Consider the following 21066-nt stretch of genomic DNA (forward strand, 5'->3'; position numbering starts at 1 on the left):
TCCCACTGCTGGGTTAAGGCCTCCTCCCCCTTTGAAGAGAAGGTTGGGAGCATATTCCACCACGCTGCTCCAATGCGGGTTGGTGGAATACACATGTGGCAGAATTTCCTTGAAATTAGACACATGCAGGTTTCCTCACGATGTTTTCCTTCACCGCCGAGCACGAGATGAATTATAAACACCAATTATATTATAAGCACATGAAAATTCAGTGGTGCCTGCCTGGGTTTGAACCCGAAATCATCGGTTAAGATGCACGCTTTCTAACCACTGGGCCATCTCGGCTCTAAATATATGATATTTTTAAATCAAAATTGATTTGAAATATTTTTTGATAATATACCTAATAAAATAACATTTCATTTAAAATCATCTACATTAGACGCAGCTAGATTATTAAATAATAATGTTTCTTAATTAGGGATGCATCCGATACCGATACCGATATATCGGCAAAAAGGCGTATTGATGCATCCCTGTTCTTAATGATTATCCCTTACAACTCATTATATCAAAGTGTACTTGAACTTCCATTCTATCGTGAGCAGATTTTTAAAACACAAAACACTCTAACAGTACCAATAGTCCAGTCACTCAACTTTAATTTTGTATTATTACAAAAAAAATAATTTTTAAATATGTAACGGAGGATCTGGACCATCGGAGTTTTTAGAGTGACGTCGGCAGTGCTGACGTCCTGCTGACGTCACAATTTGTATCATTTGGTACGCTCATCACAAATAATGAAACACATATTTAAACAAAAATCTGTATTTCAAATAATAACCAGCAAATTAAAATAAAAGCTATTTTTTATTGTAAGAAGTTAAACTAGAATCAAAATAACAAATTCTCAACTCACCAGATATAATTGAACACAACACTGACACCACTTGTTTGCACCGAAGCTCAAATAAAAATCTATTCCGCCATCTTTATCGGCACTTTTAAAGAATAGCTTTGTCCGGCGGAAACACTTTTCCATTTGAAAATTCACATTAAAAATCACCAATTACTATCTGTAAATTCGATTTATAATTTTTGAACAACGATTTCATAATAATTTAATTTATTTGCTACAAAACATTTTAGTTGTTATGCGACTGCTATGCCAACGTTAAATTTTAAATTAATTGTCCAAAAAAATATTTTTACCCAAGTAATATTCATAATAAATTGCAATATGAATTTACAGCAACATAAAACGGGTTAAAAGATCCGATTAACTATACACGACAAATTAATCAATACTTATTTTCTACAACGTGATTTACGTAAATAAAGTAATCGTTAAAAGACTAACTTAAAATAATTAGCTAAGACTAAAAATGCTTTTGCGTCGACATATATTATTAATTAACTTTAGTATTCATTCAAAAAAATATTTATTTTTTTCCAGCAAAAACTTTGACCACATTCGGTCGGAAGTTTGGTTATTTATAATCGATACTCTATATTTTTTTATAATTACAAAACATACTGTCAATAAACGTAGAAGTGCTTTGGTTGGTCGAATCGGTTCACTTAATCTGTGGGTTAAATGAAATTACTTGAACAAGATGACCAACTGAACACTGAAGGTCGTTTCTAAACTTAATAAATAAGTTTACATTCACGTCGCCACATAGAATTAAAAAATTATTACTAATTTATATCATTTTAAGAATATCCTCCATAGTTGTCTCAAAGAAGTGAATATTATTTCTATAATTATTTCTTGGTTGTAAGGCTTTGTGCAATCCGTCTGGGTAGGTACCACCCACTCATCAGATAATCTACCGCCAAACAGCAGTACTCAGTATTGTTGTGTTCCGGTTTGTAGGGTGAGTGAGCCAGTGGAACTACAGGCACAAGGGACATAACATCTTAATTCCCAAGGTAAATGGCGCATTGGTGATGTAAGGAATGGCTAATATTTCTTACAGCGCCATTGTCTATGGGCGGTGGTGACCACTTACCATCAGGTGGCCCATTTGCTCGTCCACCTACTAATACCATATAAAAATAAATTTAGCTTAAACTAGGATTTCTTATATGTTTACTTTTAGAAGTGATAGTATATAAATTTTAATATATATTATATATTTTTATTACAAGTATTATCCTTTGTACATGAAATAATTATTTTTATAATAAGCGATAAGCTTGCTTGCACTAAAGTACAGTTTGCACTAAATTTATTTTTTATTGCCAGAATTAGCTTTGCTTCTTTATTATTCTCTTCTTTATTTCTATGTTGGTGTGTTTGCCGCTTGGTAATTTCAACTTTTCTTCTATCACTTTTGCTTAATTTAATATAGCTCTTCTTTGATATGTATTACAAATAAAATCAGACGTTGACGGTACTTACCTTTAACTGAAGGGGGTAATATGGGTTTTTTATAAGTTTTCTAAATAAATTACCCTCTTTAGATAAAGGTAAGAATAGTCCATCAACCTCTCCTTTTTGCTGGTGGGCTTTTTCATTGCAATTCTGGTTCTAATATTAATCTGCTTAACATGCATTTATTAATTATTTGAATTGATTTTTCATAATATTAATTATTTGAATCGGATTGGTGAGAATGTTTATTGAGTTCAGTAGTTCGTGAGAAATGAGATTTTGTTTCAAAATTCTTCTTGCTTGGTCAGATTGTGTGTCGTCGCGTTTCAATACAAAGTAACAAAACATTAGCTCTTCGTGATCCTGTCCTGTACATTTTCTTCTTCTATCGTCATTGTAGTTTTAGGCCAATGAAATTTGAGATACTATTTACTGCGTCTTTGTTTTGATTAATTAAATGAATGATGAGTTGATAGGCGAAAGGCTAAAGGTGCTGCACATCCCGTAGCGCCTAAAAACCTATAAATCGTGAATATTCTTAAAATATGTAGACAAGGTAAATACATAACGATATACAAAAATAAATAGTAATGACCGTCCACGAGTTCAAGGTATATAAAACAGCTTAACAGAACAAACAAAACCAGACTTAAAGTGATGCTTTTTTTATAGTCATTTGGTTTATTATGTTATTCTGATTATAGTATCTATTAAACACTATGTTTAGATGATGCTTCGTTCATAATATCATAGCATGAAACGCACCTATCTAGATAATTAAATTAAAAAATAATACTGATTGACATAAAAAGCACAGCCTAACCCGGTAGGTTTACCAGAATTAAATTTTACACAGAAATTCCTTATATAACGTAGATGAGAAGATTTTTAAAATTAATTTCTTTAGGGGGCCAAATATATATAACATCCATACTTCCATACTATATACTATATATTATTATATTATTTTAATTATTATTATTATTAGTTATTTATTTAATATTATAAATGCGAAAGTAACTCTGTCTGTCTGTCCGTATTTCTGTCTGTCTGTCTTGCTTTCATGCCAAAACTACTGGACCGATTTAAATGAAATTTAAAGGGTTGAAAAGGGAGATAAGCATAAAACTTATATTTTAGGCTCTACACTTATAAACTAACATATCATGACACCCACTAGGAGGGAATTTTGGATATTCTACCCCTAAAGGGGTGAAATTGGGGTTGATCTTTCGTATGGAAGTCCGTAATTTTTTAAGTTAAAAATATGAAACTTTATTTTTGGCATACTGATTAAAAGGAGTAGATACTTATTTAAGTGTTTCTGCATATTCTACCCCTACGGGGGTGATATAAGGGTTGAAAGTTTGTACAGAAGGCCGTCATTTTTAAGATAGAAACATGAAACTTTATTTTTGGGATACTGATCAAAAATTAGTATATACGTATTAAAGCTTCTCTTGATATTCTACCTCTGAAATAAGGGATGAAAGTTGTTATGGAAGTCCGTCATTTTATAAATTAAAAACAAAAAACTGTTTTTGGGATACTGATTAAAATGAGTAGATTCGCATTTAAGCGTTTTTGGATATTTTACACTTGAGGGGAGAAATTGGGTTGACATTACGTATATAGGATAGCCTGGAAGCCTGTCATTTTGAAGCTCAAAATTTTATTTTTGGGCTACCGATTAAATAGAGTTGATTCGTATTTAAGCGTTTCTGGATACTATTTTACGCCTAGGGGAAGAAATAGAGTTTGACATTTTGTATACAGGTTAGTCTGGAAGTTAGAAGCATGAAATTTTATTTTTGGGCCACCGATTAAAATGAGTTGATTTGCATTTAAGCGTTTCTGGATATTCTACCCTTAGGGCTGAAATAAACACCAATGTGGTATTACATTAACGTAATATTTTAAGTTAATTTGTAAATATATTCATATTCTACGCGGGCAAAGCCGCAGGTAACAGCTAGTATATAGCCTATATACGGCTCTTGTTCATGAGAACATCCGTTAGAGTATTTTGAGAAGTCATCACCTAAGAGGGTGAAACCTACGATAGAAGGTTGTTATTACTTACGTTAGATATTGGTATTAAGCTTCTATAACGATTAAAACAGAATCACCCAAGAGGAATTGGGAATAAAAGTTTATATCAAAGTTCACACATTTTCTAAGTTAGAAACATAGAAATAATTGTTTTGACTTCAGTTTATAAGTAAAACACTAACGTTCCGATGCGATATCCCATCTGATACACGGCAATAATAGACACAGTAATAGTTAACATTCAATACCATTTAAGTAGATCTTCTTTTTAGCTTTCACATTTTTATTAAATTTATCTGTGAAATCTCTGTCTGTAATCGCTACATATCAATGTAACACATTTTTTTTATTACGAATATTTTTCACCTTTTTTATTTCTTCAGGATTTTACCCTGGACTTTTACTTCAGACAGTTTTGGACTGATCCTAGATTGGCATACAAAGAGATACCTGGTGTCGAAACTTTATCGGTCGGCTCTGAATTTATAAAGGACATATGGGTACCAGATACGTTTTTCGTGAACGAAAAGCAATCATATTTCCACACTGCGACGACAAGCAACGAATTCATCCGTATCCATTATTCGGGCTCCATTACTAGAAGTATCAGGTAAAGCATAACCTTCGTATTTAATAATATGAAATGTTAATAACTTATAATGAGATATTATGTTAATTCATATATTAAAATAACATATAAAGATGGAATAAACAATCAACAATAAATATTCTTTGTCGTTTTCAGATTGACAATTACCGCATCGTGTCCTATGGATCTGCAATATTTTCCAATGGACCGTCAACTGTGCCACATAGAAATAGAGAGTTGTAAATATCTAGAATAGTTTGAATAAGCTTAAAATTGCTTATATTATATCCGCTGGAAATGTCCTACGGAATATTGAGGCGTAAGAACATATAATATATACCATTGAACAGAGACTTTTCCGCTCTATCAGTGTCATGTTTATCATGTTTATTCGATTTTAACTTTTTTAAGTCACTAACTACGTTCCCTGTCCCTACCTCTTGTGAGTAGGGATTTTTCCATACGACTATCTAAATCTTACGAAAATAATAATATAAACGGAAAAATCTAAAATTTTCGCGGAAAAACCGGAAACGTGGACGTGTAAACACAAGTTAGATGACTCTATTTTGAGTCATGGGCATATATGGGCGAGATAAATTTATTTTTCTTTTGTGAATTTTATAAATAAATAAAATATTTAATAACTTTCGTTTCTTTTTAGTAGTTAGAAGAAAATATTGACTGTTATGTTGAAATATGTTCTTTTATAATATATTAAACATAATGATTGATATCATTCAGATAAAGAAACCACTAATCATTTTGAAACAATCTTCAAAAAGAATCTTCTTTGAAACAATCTTCTTTGAATTAATATTCAAAAAGGAAAATAGGAAAAATCAGAAAAAAACTGTCTAATTTGCCTGGATTAGCCGCAAGGAATCGGAAGGAATTCGAGTTGAGGGAGCATGATACATGCTAGTAAACGCCCTACCTACTAGTCACGATTAACGAATACTTATTTGTACATGAATAGGATTAAATGAGTATTGGACGAAGATCACCACTGAAACCTAAGACGATTACAAAGAAAAATTAAGACAAAAAGAAGATTGATATATCAACTACTTACTCAGCAGCTAAAAAAGCACTTTCAGAAAATCTATATTGATAAAGAAAAAAAATGCTTCTTAATTATCAATTTCAATGAAAAATTATCATATTATTTAAAATGAAATACGAAGAAATGTAACCCATACAGTAATTTGGCGTAAAAAGGTGAAACTTCTGAAATTGTTGCCGCAAAACATATCCAAAGTGAACGATTGCAAAATGTATAAAAGTATTATATCTAGTATACTAGATGCACTATGCACTGAATAAAGTTTTCTTCGATTACAAATTTTTCATTTTCCCCTCTTACTAGATTTATAAAAACTTCTATAATGTTTGCTTTTTTATTTTTTAAATAGCAACATAAAATTGCGGTTTTTTGTATGCACGCGTCCCTGCCGAATGATTTTATATATCCCTTACGACCACTAAATATACTACTTATCAAGTGTCCCATGAGGTTGGAGTTGTTCTTTTAAAGCAACTGACTGGGTTTTGGATTTGACATAGTGTGAATTTTTAGTCGTCGGACAGGGACTGTGTTATGTGACAAATGTATATGTTGTTACGCCTTTGAAAATTGAAATGATGATTTTATGAGTTTATGGGTACTAAAAATGCTTTCGGTGTATATAAAAAGTGATATGATAAGATTTTCCTTGTATTTTGCTTTCCAGAGATATATTTACTACTAGCTGTGCCCGCCACTTCGTGCGCGTTTGATTTAACAAAAACGTTATTGTTCAGTTCCCAGATTTTACTATAACTTATTAATTCTGTATTAGGCAGCTTTTGTGATATTAAGTCGTTGGTGGGAGGTGACGACGTGACGGCGGAGTGATGTCATGCGCGAGGTTCTGCGCGCGGTACTAGACAGTATTTGAATATTGCAGCGTGACTTTTTATTATTTTATATATAATTCTTAAATAAAAATAGCCTCATTTACTCCTTATTAAATCAGCTATCTGCCAGTGAAAGTCTCGTCAAAATCGGTCCAGCTGTTCCACAGATTAGCTGGAAAAAACAGACCGTTTCTTCCGCCCGGCGGGTCGGTTTATTTTCTCTTCTGGCAACTTATTGGGGAAACACAGCTCCACACTTTGACCGTCCTTATCGTGGCAACGCATCGCTCGCTTCACGTCTCTTCCTCTTTTTTCCCCCTATCCATGACAGTGCATAAAAGAAATGACGGTCGTACAGCGGTGCACACCCCCACCATTCCCACGCTGTTTGAGGTTGAGTTCGTTAACATCCGTGGACTCCACGCTAACCTCAATGCTGTCCACCACCATCTCGAGACAGCACGGCCAGCAATGTTGTTTCTGACGGAGACTCAAATACTCCGTCCTGTCGATACCAGCTACCTTAATTATCCCGGCTACATGCTTGAAGAATCCTTCAAAGCGAAAGCCGGAGTATGCTTGTTCGTCAGGACGGATGTTTGTTGTCACCGTCTGCGCTGCTTGGAGGACCCTTCCTTCTCCCTGTTAGTGGTACGTGTGGACTTGGTTCGTCAGAGTCGGGTCTACGTGTGCCTCTACAGATCCCACAATGGTGACTTGGAGACAAGCCGACTATTTGACCATCTTAGTCGGGTGGCAGATGCTGCGCAAGAGCAGTTTCCTAACGCGGAACTGGTGTTTTTGGGGGACTTTAACGCTCACCATGAATCATGGTTGAAGTCCTCCAAAACTGACCATGCAGGAAGGACTGCCCATGCTTTCGCTCTCACGCATGACTTGACCCAGTTGGTTGATCAGCCCACCAGGATCCCAGACATTGACGGGCAAGCGCCTTCCCTATTGGACCTTCTGCTGACTAGCCACCCGGTGGAATATCAGGTTGAGGTTCGGGCTCCACTTGGTTCTTCGGATCACTGCCTGATATCTACCAAAGTGCCACAGGCCAAGCTGCCGCCACCAACGGTAAGCAAACGTCGCATTTGGCACTATAAGTCGGCAGATTGGGACGGTTTGCGCGATTACTATGCGTCAGTCCCTTGGAAGGAGCGTTGCTTCAGTGAGAATGACCCGACAGCTAGCGCCGCTGCTATTGCTGGTGAGATCCTGTTGGGGATGGAATACTACATTCCTAACTCAGACCTCGCCAGTAAGGGTACGCGTAACCGTTGGTTCACTCGCGAATGTGCCGATGCTGTGTCTTCTAAGCAGGCGGCTTATCGCGCGTGGATCAATGGCTGCGTTAGTGGGGCATCTAACATTGACTCACTGAAAGCAACCTACAATAAAACTTCCAAGTCTTGTAGGAAGGCATACACAAGAGCGGATGCACAGCGCATTGCGCGGTTTGGCCATGACCTTATTTCACAACCTAGAGGCTCCCGTAGCTTCTGGCGTCTGACCAAATCTGTGCAAAGCAATTTCTGTCAACCTTCGCTGCCACCGCTCAGGTATCCGGACGGATCGCTAGCTCACAGTCCGCAGGAGAAAGCTGATCTTCTGGCAAAACTCTTTGCGGATAATTCCGTAATCAATGATTGTAGTGCGCTGCCACCAACAATTCCTTCATGTGGCTACACGATGCCTGACATCAAAATCAGGCAACGTGATGTACGTGCAGAGCTACAATCACTTGATGTGCGGAAAGCTAGCGGTCCCGATGGAATACCAGCCATAGTGCTGATGAAGTGTGCAGCGGAGCTGTCTCCTGTGTTAACGCGCCTGTTCCAGCTGTCTCTTTCTACAGGATGTGTGCCGGATTCTTGGAGAGAAGCTAATGTGCAAGCGGTTCCCAAAAAAGGGGATCGATCTGACCCGGCAAATTATCGGCCAATAGCTATCACCTCAGTTCTTTGTAAGGTGATGGAACGGATCTTAAACAACCAACTGATCCATTACCTAGAAGATCACTGTCTAATTAATGATCGTCAGTACGGGTTTCGACCAAAACGGTCCACAGGTGATCTTCTAGCGTACGTAACACACCTCTGGGGTGAAGCTATCGATAAGCGTGGAGAGTCGTTGGCCGTCAGCCTCGATATCTCCAAGGCTTTCGACAGAGTCTGGCACAGAAGTCTTCTCTCCAAGCTGCCGGCATACGGTCTGCCGGTTCAGCTCTGCACCTGGATTGCTAGCTTCCTACACAAGCGCAGCCTTCGCGTTCTAGTTGATGGTTGCGCTTCAAAATCCCATGTAGTGAATGCTGGAGTCCCCCAGGGGTCTGTGATATCCCCCACGCTCTTTCTTCTGCATATCAATGATATGCTCTCTCTCGGGAACATACATTGCTATGCAGATGACAGTACAGTGCACGGGGGATACCACGGACGCGCAGCGGCTGGACGGGCGGAAACTGAGGAGAGACGGAGGGATCTTGTTGTTGAGCTCGATAGGACGTTAGGACTCATCGCCAAATGGGGCTCTGACAATCTTGTTGAGTTTAACGCCAAGAAAACACAGGTGTGCGCTCTCACAGCGAAAAAGTCACCATTTTCCCCTCCTCCTTCCCTCTGTGGCACCACGCTGGAGATACATAGCAAAGTCGCCATACTGGGAATCGACGTTCGGTGCGACCTCAATCCAAGGGATCACATCGAGGCTGTTATAAAAACAGCCTCACGTAAACTCGGAGTCCTGAACAAGGTGCGGCGTTTTTTCACGCCTGCTCAACTGCTCCTGCTGTATAAAACACAGGTACGGTCCTGCGTTGAATATTGCTCGCACCTCTGGGATGGCTCCGCTAAGTACCTACTGGAGGCCTTGGATCGGTTGCAGCGACGTGCGGTTCGCATTATTGGCGATGTAAAGGTCACCAACACCCTCGAGCCTTTACAATTGCGTCGAGAGATAGCGGCACTCAGCGCTTTCTATCGAATGTGTCACGGCGAGTGCTCAGAGGAACTATTCTCCCTTATTCCTGCTTCCCCTTTCCTTCACAAGTCCACGCGTGCTGGTTCTCGATGTCACCGCCTAACTGTGACATCAATTCCATCGCGTACAAAGAAATTTGGCAACTCTTTTCTTTGTCGCACTTCCAAAACATGGAATTCTTTACCAGCGCACGTATTCCCCTCCTCTTATGACCTGGGTTCCTTCAAGCGAGGCGTGAAGAGGCATCTTGCGGGCCGGCAAGGCGGGGGCGGCTAGAGCAGATCACCTTTCCCAACTGCACTAGCCGTCGTCGCGTTTGGACTCTGCTACCACTTACCATCAGGTGGAGCAGAGTCATTTGCCCTCCCGGGCAATAAAAAAAAAAAAAAAAAACCGTACATATGCATTTAGTAGAAAATGTTTTTTTTTTAATATTACAAGATATTACAGACACTCCAATTTTATAATATGTACATATGTATAGATAGATAAAAGATAAGGCAACCAATCCACAAACCAGCAGAGAAACAGCCTAAGAGCGTTTTTACTATCAGATCCACCACCATCAGAAAATCATCGGAAAGCCACCATATGATATTTTCACATATTTCCGACAAAATGGTTCCGATTCGGTCATTATAGCAGATTACATAATAGAAAACTTTATTTATTGTATCTATTAGGCCAGTACCGGTACCTATATAAGTCTAAATAAATTATATGATCTATATGAACTAAAGAAATATAATCGTAATTGTAAATTTCTCAATTTTGTTGAAAATATAATAATATAATAAAAAAAATAATAATAATTGTTTAAAATATTCCAAGTTATTTAAACGAGTTTGTCAAACAGCTCGTTCGGTGCATATTAAAAATAGAATCTTAAAATAAAATGAAAACTACTTGGGATATTATAAATTCGGAGACAGGTAGAATGATGATAATGAATGAATGATGCAAAGCAATTTTCCCTTAATATAAAAGGGAATATTGTAAGTGAAGATTTAGATGTGGCCAACCAATTCGAAGAATATTTCTCTAATATTCCTTTGAATACTACTAAAGGACTTAATGCGTCACCCAATGACGCCTTTGACTTACTTAAGTGTTACGTTCCCTAGAATGAGTTAGAATTTTCTTTTGAGAGTATAACTCCGTACGATGTATTAAAAAAATTTAAAACATTAAATCTTAAAAAAATCAGCGATCTATGGGATCTATCAGTTACAATTATTAACAACGTAATTGTCGACTTGGCTCCTTGTTCTATCATCTTTAATAATTGTATACAATCTGGTATTTTTCCAGATCTTTTAAAATTAAGTAAAGTAATCCCATTATTTAAGGCCGGTGATAAAAATGACCCAAACGATTATAGACCAATCTCAATTTTGCCAGTATTAAGTTTTTTTTTTTTAAATCATGCTTAATCAATTTTTATTATGCTTTAACTCAATGTTATTGGAGTTTTTTATGACTTATCTAAAGCTTTCGATTGCGTAAGGCATGATATTCTTCTAGAAAAACTTAAATATTATGGAATCAAGGGCCCTGCATTGAAATTTATTTCCTCCTACCTTAATGAAAGAGTTTTGAAGGTTGTTGTTACCGGTGCAGAATCAAATGGCGCTCTTGCGCACATGAGTGTACCACAGGGTTCAATTTTAGGACCTCTCCTATTCTTAATATATATAAATGGGTTACCTTATTTTGTAAATAAGACTTGCGACATTGTACTGTTTACAGATGATACAACTCTAATTTTTATACTCGACAGAAAAATAAACAACTATGACGTTGTAAGCAGTGCTCTGTCGCGGGTTCTTGGTTGGTTTAACGTGAATAATTTGGTACTAAATGAAAAAAAGACTAAATGTTTTTTGTTTTCCCTGCCAAGGTCAAGTCAAATTCTTCTGCGGTCATTTTGAATAATGAAAGACTTGAGTTTGTTGAGTCGACGGTCTTTTTAGGGATAACCCTTGACTCCAAACTTCAGTGGGGCACCCATTTGTATGCCCTAGCAGGTAAAATAAGTAGTGCCATTTATGCAATAAAACAATTAGATAACTAATGAACATAAGTACTGCTAGGCTAGTTTATTTTAGTAATTTTCACAGTCTTATGTCATATAGAATGTTGTTTGGAGTAATGCAGCAAATATTAAAATAGTATTTATTCTGCAGAAAAGATCCATCGGAACTATTTCTATTTTCAATATTAGCCCTAGGACATCGTTACGCAAAAGATAAAAAAAAATTTTCACGAGTGGGTCACTTTTAACATGGAATTTTATTTTTGGGCTACCGATTAAAAATGAGTGTATACGTATTTAAGCGTTTCCTGATATTTTACACCTAAGGGGAGAAATAGACATTTATATTGACGTATATAGGATAGTTTGGAAGACTGTCATTTTTGAAGGTAGAAACATGAAACTTTATTTTTATTTTTGAGCTACTGTTTTTAGATATTCTACCCTAATCGCTGAAATACACACCAATGTACATTTACACCAATTACATTAACGTAATATTTTAATTTTATTTGTAAATATATTCACATTCTACGCGGGCAAAGTCGCGGGTAACACCTAGTAAACAAATATAAAAGTAAACATATGGAACAAAATAATCACCAGTAAACATTAAATAACAAAAATTCACTTACAGAATATTCGACTTACAACTACCCGCTTAAACACTGACACTTTAAAGTTGAGCGATGTTTCCGCGTCGACCGACACCCGACCAATGAGCGCGTGACAGGGCTGCGCGCCTGTTTTATACTTTTGATTTTGGGTGTTCCTTACTATATATATTATTTATATGTATTTATTTTTATAGCAGATTTTGTTTGTATTCATGGGAATTGCCAAAAGATCACGCTATCGCGATCCATTAAGTCTTGAGAAAAAAAAAGTATTACCATATTCAGTCCTCCAAAAAAAGCTTCATTAATTGAGAAAAAATGTGTAATGTGAATTTTCTATTTTCTGGGCTACTACTGATAATGTTGTCTTAGATTTTCGCGATTATTACACATTGAAATAAAACTAGTTTTTTAACGGATTTAATCGCGTATATTAATTATTTTAACATCCCGACGTTTCGAGCACTTTGCAGTGTTCGTGGTCACGGGCAGACTGCATCAATCAGTGCATAAATCCGTTAAAAAACTAGTTTTATTTCAATACTACTGATAAGTTTTCGTTAAAAAACTCAATAAAAAAAAAGTATTACCTGGAGTTAAAACTGGGTTAAGTTTTTTTTTTGTCCTAAATTATTTGGGGTAGTAAAAATCGTATATTACTATTAATTTAATATTATAATCGTTATATTGTATTTAAATCTAAACCGTGTGTATTTGATAATTTTCATAACGCGTCGTCTACAGCTGATTCGCGACAAGTCGCAATCGTCTCGTGGTCACGTCGAAACAAGTTTCATTTAGTTCGCAATGTTTCTTGATTTTTGCTTTTGTACGAGTCAGAGTGGTGTTTTGTGTAAACAAATCGCAATATTATAGTATAATATATGAAGATAATTATTATCTTCATAGTAAAGTGAAAAAGCTCAATTTAAATTTAATCATGTCTCGTATATGGTTTTTATGTCTAATTGACAATTATTCCGGAAGTCAAGTGTAACCAGTGTTAAATTATAATTTGTTGTGGTGGACAGGGGAAAACGACAAATATTAAGAGTGTGAAATTATATCAAATGTCGACATCCAACCCCGATGCCTCAGTTAGATTCTGTGATCAAATGTTCGACCACAAATGAAGAACTACTTACAACAGTGTCTACTCCGTCAACTTTAGTGTCTTCCGAGGTTTGTTTATGTTAGAAAACTTAGCAAAATATTGAAGATAGTTTTGCGGTACAATGGTTATGAGAAGACTCTAGATAAAGAGACATATATATTGCGATTGGTGAGAAGATTTAACAACCAGCCGGTGTCAATTGTTGAAAATACTGGCTAGAAACATGAGAAAAATAAAACCAAAATATAACATACCGGGCAAACGATATTTTACAGAAAACATAATTCCTCAGCTTTACGAATGGATTAATCTAGAATACAAAGAGAGTGGTGAGTTTTACAGCTCCACTAGCTTGACGATAATTTCAAATATCAGTATTGCAAATAAAACACATACTGCCTAATACTGTAAGGAAATATGATGTTCCCACATTTTTACAATTAAAATAAATAGCCTAAAAAGGGCCTCAAAGATAGTTTGAACTTGAAGTTAGTTCGTCGTTATGCTGCTCGAAGCAAGCGTTAGCTGACGCAATTGTCACGTGCTAAATCGCGATATTATCTAACTATGTAATTAATGTGAAGTGATTTTTGTTGTGTTATAATGGAGAATAAATTATTTGATAGCAAATATAGTATTTTTAATTACAATCGCCACCTTCGGAAGATTATAAAAACTGTTTATAATATAAATGAAATATAGATACGAAAAAAGTTCACGTCGTTGTATGCGAAGACATAAGAAAGATTTACGAAAACAATAGAAATATGACGAAAGTGATTCAGGTTTTAACGAAGTTCCTTGTTTCATATATATTCTAAAACTGGCAATAAATACTGCTTTGAAATATGGTACTATGGCACATATAAATCTAAAATCGAGACGCATTGTCATAATCATTTCCTGATTTGCAACGAGAACTGAATTTATCAGAACACAGAATTGTCTAATATGTACATATGTGCCAGACGAAATTCCACATTGATATCTCGTCTTTTAGAACAAAAACGGGCTGTTTCTTTATACCTCGCTAAAACATCAGTAAATATTGAAGAGTGCCGAATAGGATAGAAGATTTAGCCATTTTATTAAAAAAATAAGTAAAAAACTATATTAATGGAGACAACATTTTTGTTTGTCACAAATTTGATATAACCGACGGAACGGTTATAAATCATATAAATATGTTAGACACTTTTTTGTTTTTTTTTTTTTGTTTTTATAAGGAAGTGAATGCTTAATTTTTTTTAAATGTACTGTTACATATTGTACATGTTATCTTGGTTCAATATTACGAAGTGTGATAATAAAAACAAAACAGTCCTGCTCCTTTATTTAAATAAGAAGAATTATTTAATAGATATTTATTGAAGATATGAAGATATTTTACTGTTTTGTTTTTAAAATGCAATTTTTTTTTTACAAATATCATACACATTTTTTTTACGATAGATTAATTTTAAAGATTGAGAGATGTAAGACAGATTCTGAAATAAAAGTATTAATTTACAATCAAGGTTTCTATCTAATGAAATTACTTTTATATACATACATTTTATTGAGAAATACTTACAATAGTAAGAAACCAAGGATAGTCGCGAGGTCGCTTCTCTTTGCCGAATAATCAGACTAGTCGGAACATTTTTAATAATTGTATAAATATTTATGATCCAGTATTCTATATTAATTAATTAATAACATATATTTAATCTAGTTAATATTATTTGTTGGACAGCAGTCAGTGAATAGATCACTGACTGTTGTCTAACAAGATGTCCTAAAAGGGAGGTGCCGAAAACAAAGTAGGAAAGTACAAAATAGATAAAATAACAATACACAAAAAGAAAAAAAAAGAAAACAAAAAAAATCAACATTATTTTAGCACGCACGTAAAAAATTCAAGTTTCATATTTTAATATCATAAATACTATTCGATGTATTAAACATAAATATCCCAAGGTATTAATGACACAAAAAAAAATCTTTACTAATCTATAAAAATTGTATATCACTTTAAATTAAATCGATTACTATTGTGTTAATCGAAATATACAAGATTTTTTTTGTTGAATTCGCAAGTTCTTTTTTTTATCTTAACTCAATAACGATTGGTTTGGACCTGGGGTTATGATTTATTATTTATTATGGCTGCGCACAGTCGGCTACACCATGCGGGACATCCGATACAAATGGAACGAGGGACCCAATTCTGTCAGTGTATCGACAGATTTGTCGCTACCACAATTCAAAGTACTTGGCCACCGTCAGCGAACCATGGAGATATCACTCACAACAGGTAAAAATACGATGAACTAGGAACTGAAAAACTAAATTAAATTTGAATTAAACTAATATGTTTATTTTTTACAGGAAATTACTCTAGACTGGCATGTGAAATACAATTTGTTCGTTCTATGGGATATTATTTGATTCAAATATATATACCATCTGGTTTGATTGTCATTATATCCTGGGTGTCTTTTTGGTTGAACCGCAATGCCACACCAGCTCGAGTTGCTTTGGGTGTAACAACTGTCTTGACAATGACTACTCTTATGTCATCAACAAACGCTGCATTACCTAAAATATCTTACGTGAAATCGATCGATGTTTACCTTGGCGCTTGTTTTGTGATGGTTTTCGCCAGTTTGCTAGGTGATTATTTGCTTAATTAGTATTACTAAATAATAACTTTTATACACACTTCCATTTTTTTATATCATAGATAATATGTAAATATAAAAATATGCATATTAGTAAAATAAAAAAATAGGTAAGGATTTCGAAAGCGAATAACACATAAAACCCTTTAAATACCAGCTTTTGTTTATCTTCATGATAACATATTATTGCATTGTCACCGAAGTTACATATTATACATATATTCCAAATTTTAACTTAATCAGTTGAAGGGAACTGATATAAATTCAGTTGCAATATTTGAACATACCAACAAATTAAGTTAATAAAAGTTTATAAAAAGTGCCCCCCTTATGGGTACCCTACATAAGGGGGACACTATTTTTACAAGCTTTTTACTGAGCTCTCAATCTTTACAGAATATGCAACAGTTGGATATATGGCAAAACGGATTCAGATGAGGAAACAAAGATTTGTAACTATTCAAAAAATAGCTTCAGAGAACAAAAAGATGTCTGTTAACAATCCTTCGCTTAAAGATTCTAATACCCTGTCTAAAATGGGAACTTCAGGAAGATTTACGACACCGAGGTCTTCAGTAAGTCTAAATCTAAAAATCTATAAATTAATTTATTGGTAAATCGATACGTCATCTCAAACATTCAAGTAATTTTAAATCAAATATTTTTTGTTGTTGAAAGTTCCAATTAATTTTAGATACAAAAGGTTTTCTTAAAACAGATTGATAAATATAAATGCAGCTAAGTACTCTAAAATAAATACGATGTGGCGATGACAAATGCAATAAAACCTAGGCCCCTAGTCCCTGGAAGACCTGCTATTCACCGCCTTGGTAACAGCTGTACGGTAACGGTGGGGCAGGGGGTATTAAAAATCTCCGATATAGAACGTGTTACCAACTATGACGACCTCTGGTCTTGGTAACATATAACAATAGTACGTAATAGAGGAAGCACTGAGCAGGTTTATCATAAGATGATCTGAAGTCCGAAAAGAAGGGGAGGATATGATAATCTCTACGGAAATAAAGTAGTTCCCGGGAACTGCTTTATTTCCGTAGGGCGACCAACTGTTACAAGGTTGTGTCGGGTTCATAGCTTTTTTTTTTTTAAACTAAAAACTTATTTCACTGTTGTCGTGGGCGCCTTCAACTCGAAGCTGGGCAAACGATTCTGTGGTGAGCTGAAGGTGGAGCTATTTGGAGTTGGAAACCGGAATCCTCAGGACCAGATGTTGGCTGACTTCATGGAGATGGAGGGACTCTTTATGATGAACTCGTTCTTCAAGAAGCCGGGACACCGCAAATGTACCTGGATAGCTCCTGCGTTACAGCCAAGAATGAGATATACTTTATTTTGTCGATGAGAAGACAGTTATTCAATGTCTCTGTAATCACTGCTATCAAAACCGGGAGCGATCATAGACTGGTTAGAAGCTCGATAAATGTCAAACTCCTGAGGTCCCGACTGATAAAATCGTTCAACACCTTTCCATACCCAAAAACTCAAATCATTGTAACTCGATCTTCAAAACCGATTCAAATGCCTAGCAGAATGCGAAGAATCCCAGATATAGGTGGGCAAGCACCATCTCTAGTAGACCTTCTGCTGACTTCGCTCCCAGTATTCTCATATTGGCGTTCTATATCTCAAATTGACGTTCAGATTCCTCAGTTCAGATTTGTTTGCTATGTTATTTAATATTGCTGTTTTGTAATCGTATCATTTGTATCATCACAGATTTTGGGAGCAATATCATAAAAGCTATAATTCTTACCGAAGTAGGTAAAGGATAGTCCGCGTTGATTATCTGAATCCTAATTATCCCAAAAAATACTTTTGCCATTTAAATTTAGGAGGATATTTCCTCTAAAGTTGATATATACAATAACCGTTAAAAAGCCCTAAAGCCAAACGCTGAATATGTCAGGAATTTATTTGGAAATATGGTCGGCTGTATTTAACTGACTCAATATTAGAAAATCCCGCCTATAGAAATTTATTATGAATGAATGAATTTATTATGAAAATGAATATTGATCCATTTTATCACTTGAAAACATTTCACTTCGTTCTGGATTCTGAAGTTTATAAGAATGAAATCGCAAGCAGAACTTAAACCTCAATAATATCGGTCCAGCTTATAAGCTGTCTCAGTGCTGGTTCAGTATGTTCTCAATATAAGAAAAGTTAGTCCACGACCCAGCGCGAGTTGAAGGCGATAGAAATTTAACGCAAACTTCATACATCTTCGAGAATTTGGATAACATTAAACGGATTTTTAAACGGATTTAATCGCGTATATTAATTATTTTAACATCCCGACGTTTCGAGCACTTTTTTCTTAGTACTTGGTAGGGCTTTGTGCAAGTAAAATTTCAGAACAATCCTCTTAACACTAAAAATAGAATTGGGATTTTTGGGGTCAATATATCGAACGAGATCCAATTCCGGAGTCATTTAGAAAGCAAAGCCAAATTGGCGGAAAAAACCAAAGCAAGAAGCTTTACACTGGGACACCGGATTTTGCTCTAAAAAGTTTGTCCAGTACCCCTAGTACGAGTTTCAATACGTCTTGCGTTAATAACGTATCGTTTACTAAAAAGGTGAGAGAATTAATATATTCGGCCATTTTTATTGTATTTGATATTTATCGCAAACTCGCAAAGTATTTATTATCTTTATAATTTTAAAGGTTTTATTATCTTATTTTACAATGTTTATTTTATAAAAAAAAAGGTGAATGTTTTAATTTGTAAGTGTCATAGTAGTGGTGAAATAAGAAGAAATTACATTGAAACATGATCGGCTTAAAGATTAATTTATCGGAGTTTTAAATAATTAAGAAATTCATCAAGAGGTACGTAAATATAAATTTATTATTACGCTAAGTATACAATACTAGTACAATCCGTAATAATTGTAAGGACGGTTTAAAATAAAGATTAGAAACGTTTTATAAATTATAAACAGTGAATATTGTTTTAATATAGAGGAATTAAATTAAACTGTGACTAACCTAACCTACAAGTATTGTAAATTAATGTCTCCTTACAATTTTACGTTGATATACTTACACATATTTCAAACAACTACATATATATAAATAAAATGAATTTATTTTGTATCACGAGTTTGTGTCAACAGGTGCAGACTTTAAAACTGTAAATAGTTATAAATGTTTAAAAGATAAGTTCTTTAATAACAAGGTTGATTTTGTTGTTACATAAACTTTTTAAAAAATAAACATTTTGTATTTGTGAAAAAAAAATCCTGTTGGAGCACATCTGTACGTCGTTACGTCGCATCGCTAGCCATTTATTAGCCACTCCAAGCGCAAACCACATCTGCACCTCATCGCTTGAAACAACGATCGGTTCTAACAAAAAAGAGAAAGGAGTTATCCTTTCAGAGCCTATCATCTGTTTCAAATAAATATATTTTTAGATGTGCTGCTACAGGAGTCCCCCACAAGTGAAACGTACCGCCAACTTGATTCTGGGGCCTGAGCGTGTTTCTTTATGAATGCGACACGCCTGTGACGTCATGTTGTTCGATGAATCAGCTGCTGCAGTTCCTTGCGAAACGGTTTGGTTTGGTATGACAAGTTGTGGTTAAGCGGGTAACGGTGAACCCGTTTCGATATCTGGTAAAATGTATGCAGGTTTTAATCGATCTATTGATATCTTTTTTTGACGGTCTGGTAATTGAATTGTAAAAACTTTGTTCTTTTTACAACTTGATAGAGACCTTGATATGGTTTTTGCAATGGTGTTTTATTGCATTTATTCTAATAAATACGTGGCTGCATGTTTGTAAATCTTGATGGACGAAGATGTGTCTATTATTACGATGTATGTTTGTTCGTGGCTTATTCTCAGCTATGCTTGTGCGTAATTTTTCAACGTAATTATAATCCATTGCTGTACTGGTTTGTATGTTATTCGTGACGAAAACATCACCGGGTAAACGTACGTAACTTCAAAATTCTATGCCATCGTTCGATCATTCCGTTGCTTTGTGGATGATATTGTGTAGTTCGAGTTTTATTTATTCCCAGAATTTTCATAAGGTTATTAAATAAATTTCTTTCGAACTGTCGGCCTTGATCACTTGTTAATGTTACGGGACGTTATGTTATCCAAGGATTGTAATAATTTGTGTGACTGTCTCAGCTGATATATCGGCGGTTGGGATTTAATGGGGCCATCTCGTGTGTCGGTCTATCATAGTTATTAGATAGTGATAACCTTGAGCGATTGTAGGGAGAGATCCGACTATATCGAGGTGTATTGAAAATGTGTGTTGAAAACGTTCGGTTGGCGGGAATGAATGACAATTTACATATCAGCTTGCGAGTTGATCGTGTACCGGGATATCTTCAATTACACCACATTCGGTGCAATTGGCGGTTATTACTATTTTCATTAGGTAAATACGCAAATGAGTTTAATGGAAGGTGTCCGGACCGAAGTCTTAAAGCCGTTATAAGGTCTTGACGAGTAAGGTCACATTTATCTATTCAGGGTTTATTCCTAGGTTGCGGCTGCATTGTTTTATACCATATGCCCTTTTCTCTACAAGAACATACATTTTTACTTATACTATATCCAAATCAAATCAGAGAAAAATTGGTCCACAGATATTGATATACCATCGACATTGGCCTGTTTTGCAAGGTGGTCTACTATCTTGTTGCCAGTTATTCCAATATGTGATTCCACTGAAGAGAAACAGATTTTGTAGTTTTACTTAATTTATGAATTTGATCTATGATATCTTGAATACT

General features: G+C 35.2%; 1 protein-coding gene across 1 annotated transcript in view; it reads left to right on the forward strand.

Annotated features, from left to right (window-relative positions):
• The window catches only part of LOC125075685 (gamma-aminobutyric acid receptor subunit beta-like), a 79429-nt gene that overhangs the window by 50979 nt on the left and 7384 nt on the right, over positions 1-21066 (forward strand). Inside the window, exons 3-7 of the mRNA XM_047687394.1 lie at positions 4759-4985; positions 5121-5203; positions 15776-15913; positions 15988-16272; positions 16677-16855. Coding sequence (XP_047543350.1) covers positions 4759-4985; positions 5121-5203; positions 15776-15913; positions 15988-16272; positions 16677-16855 — 912 coding nt within the window. The remainder of the gene's footprint in view (positions 1-4758; positions 4986-5120; positions 5204-15775; positions 15914-15987; positions 16273-16676; positions 16856-21066) is intronic.

The sequence above is a fragment of the Vanessa atalanta genome, chromosome W (genome assembly GCF_905147765.1).
Source record: "Vanessa atalanta chromosome W, ilVanAtal1.2, whole genome shotgun sequence".
Classification (NCBI taxonomy): domain Eukaryota; kingdom Metazoa; phylum Arthropoda; class Insecta; order Lepidoptera; family Nymphalidae; genus Vanessa; species Vanessa atalanta.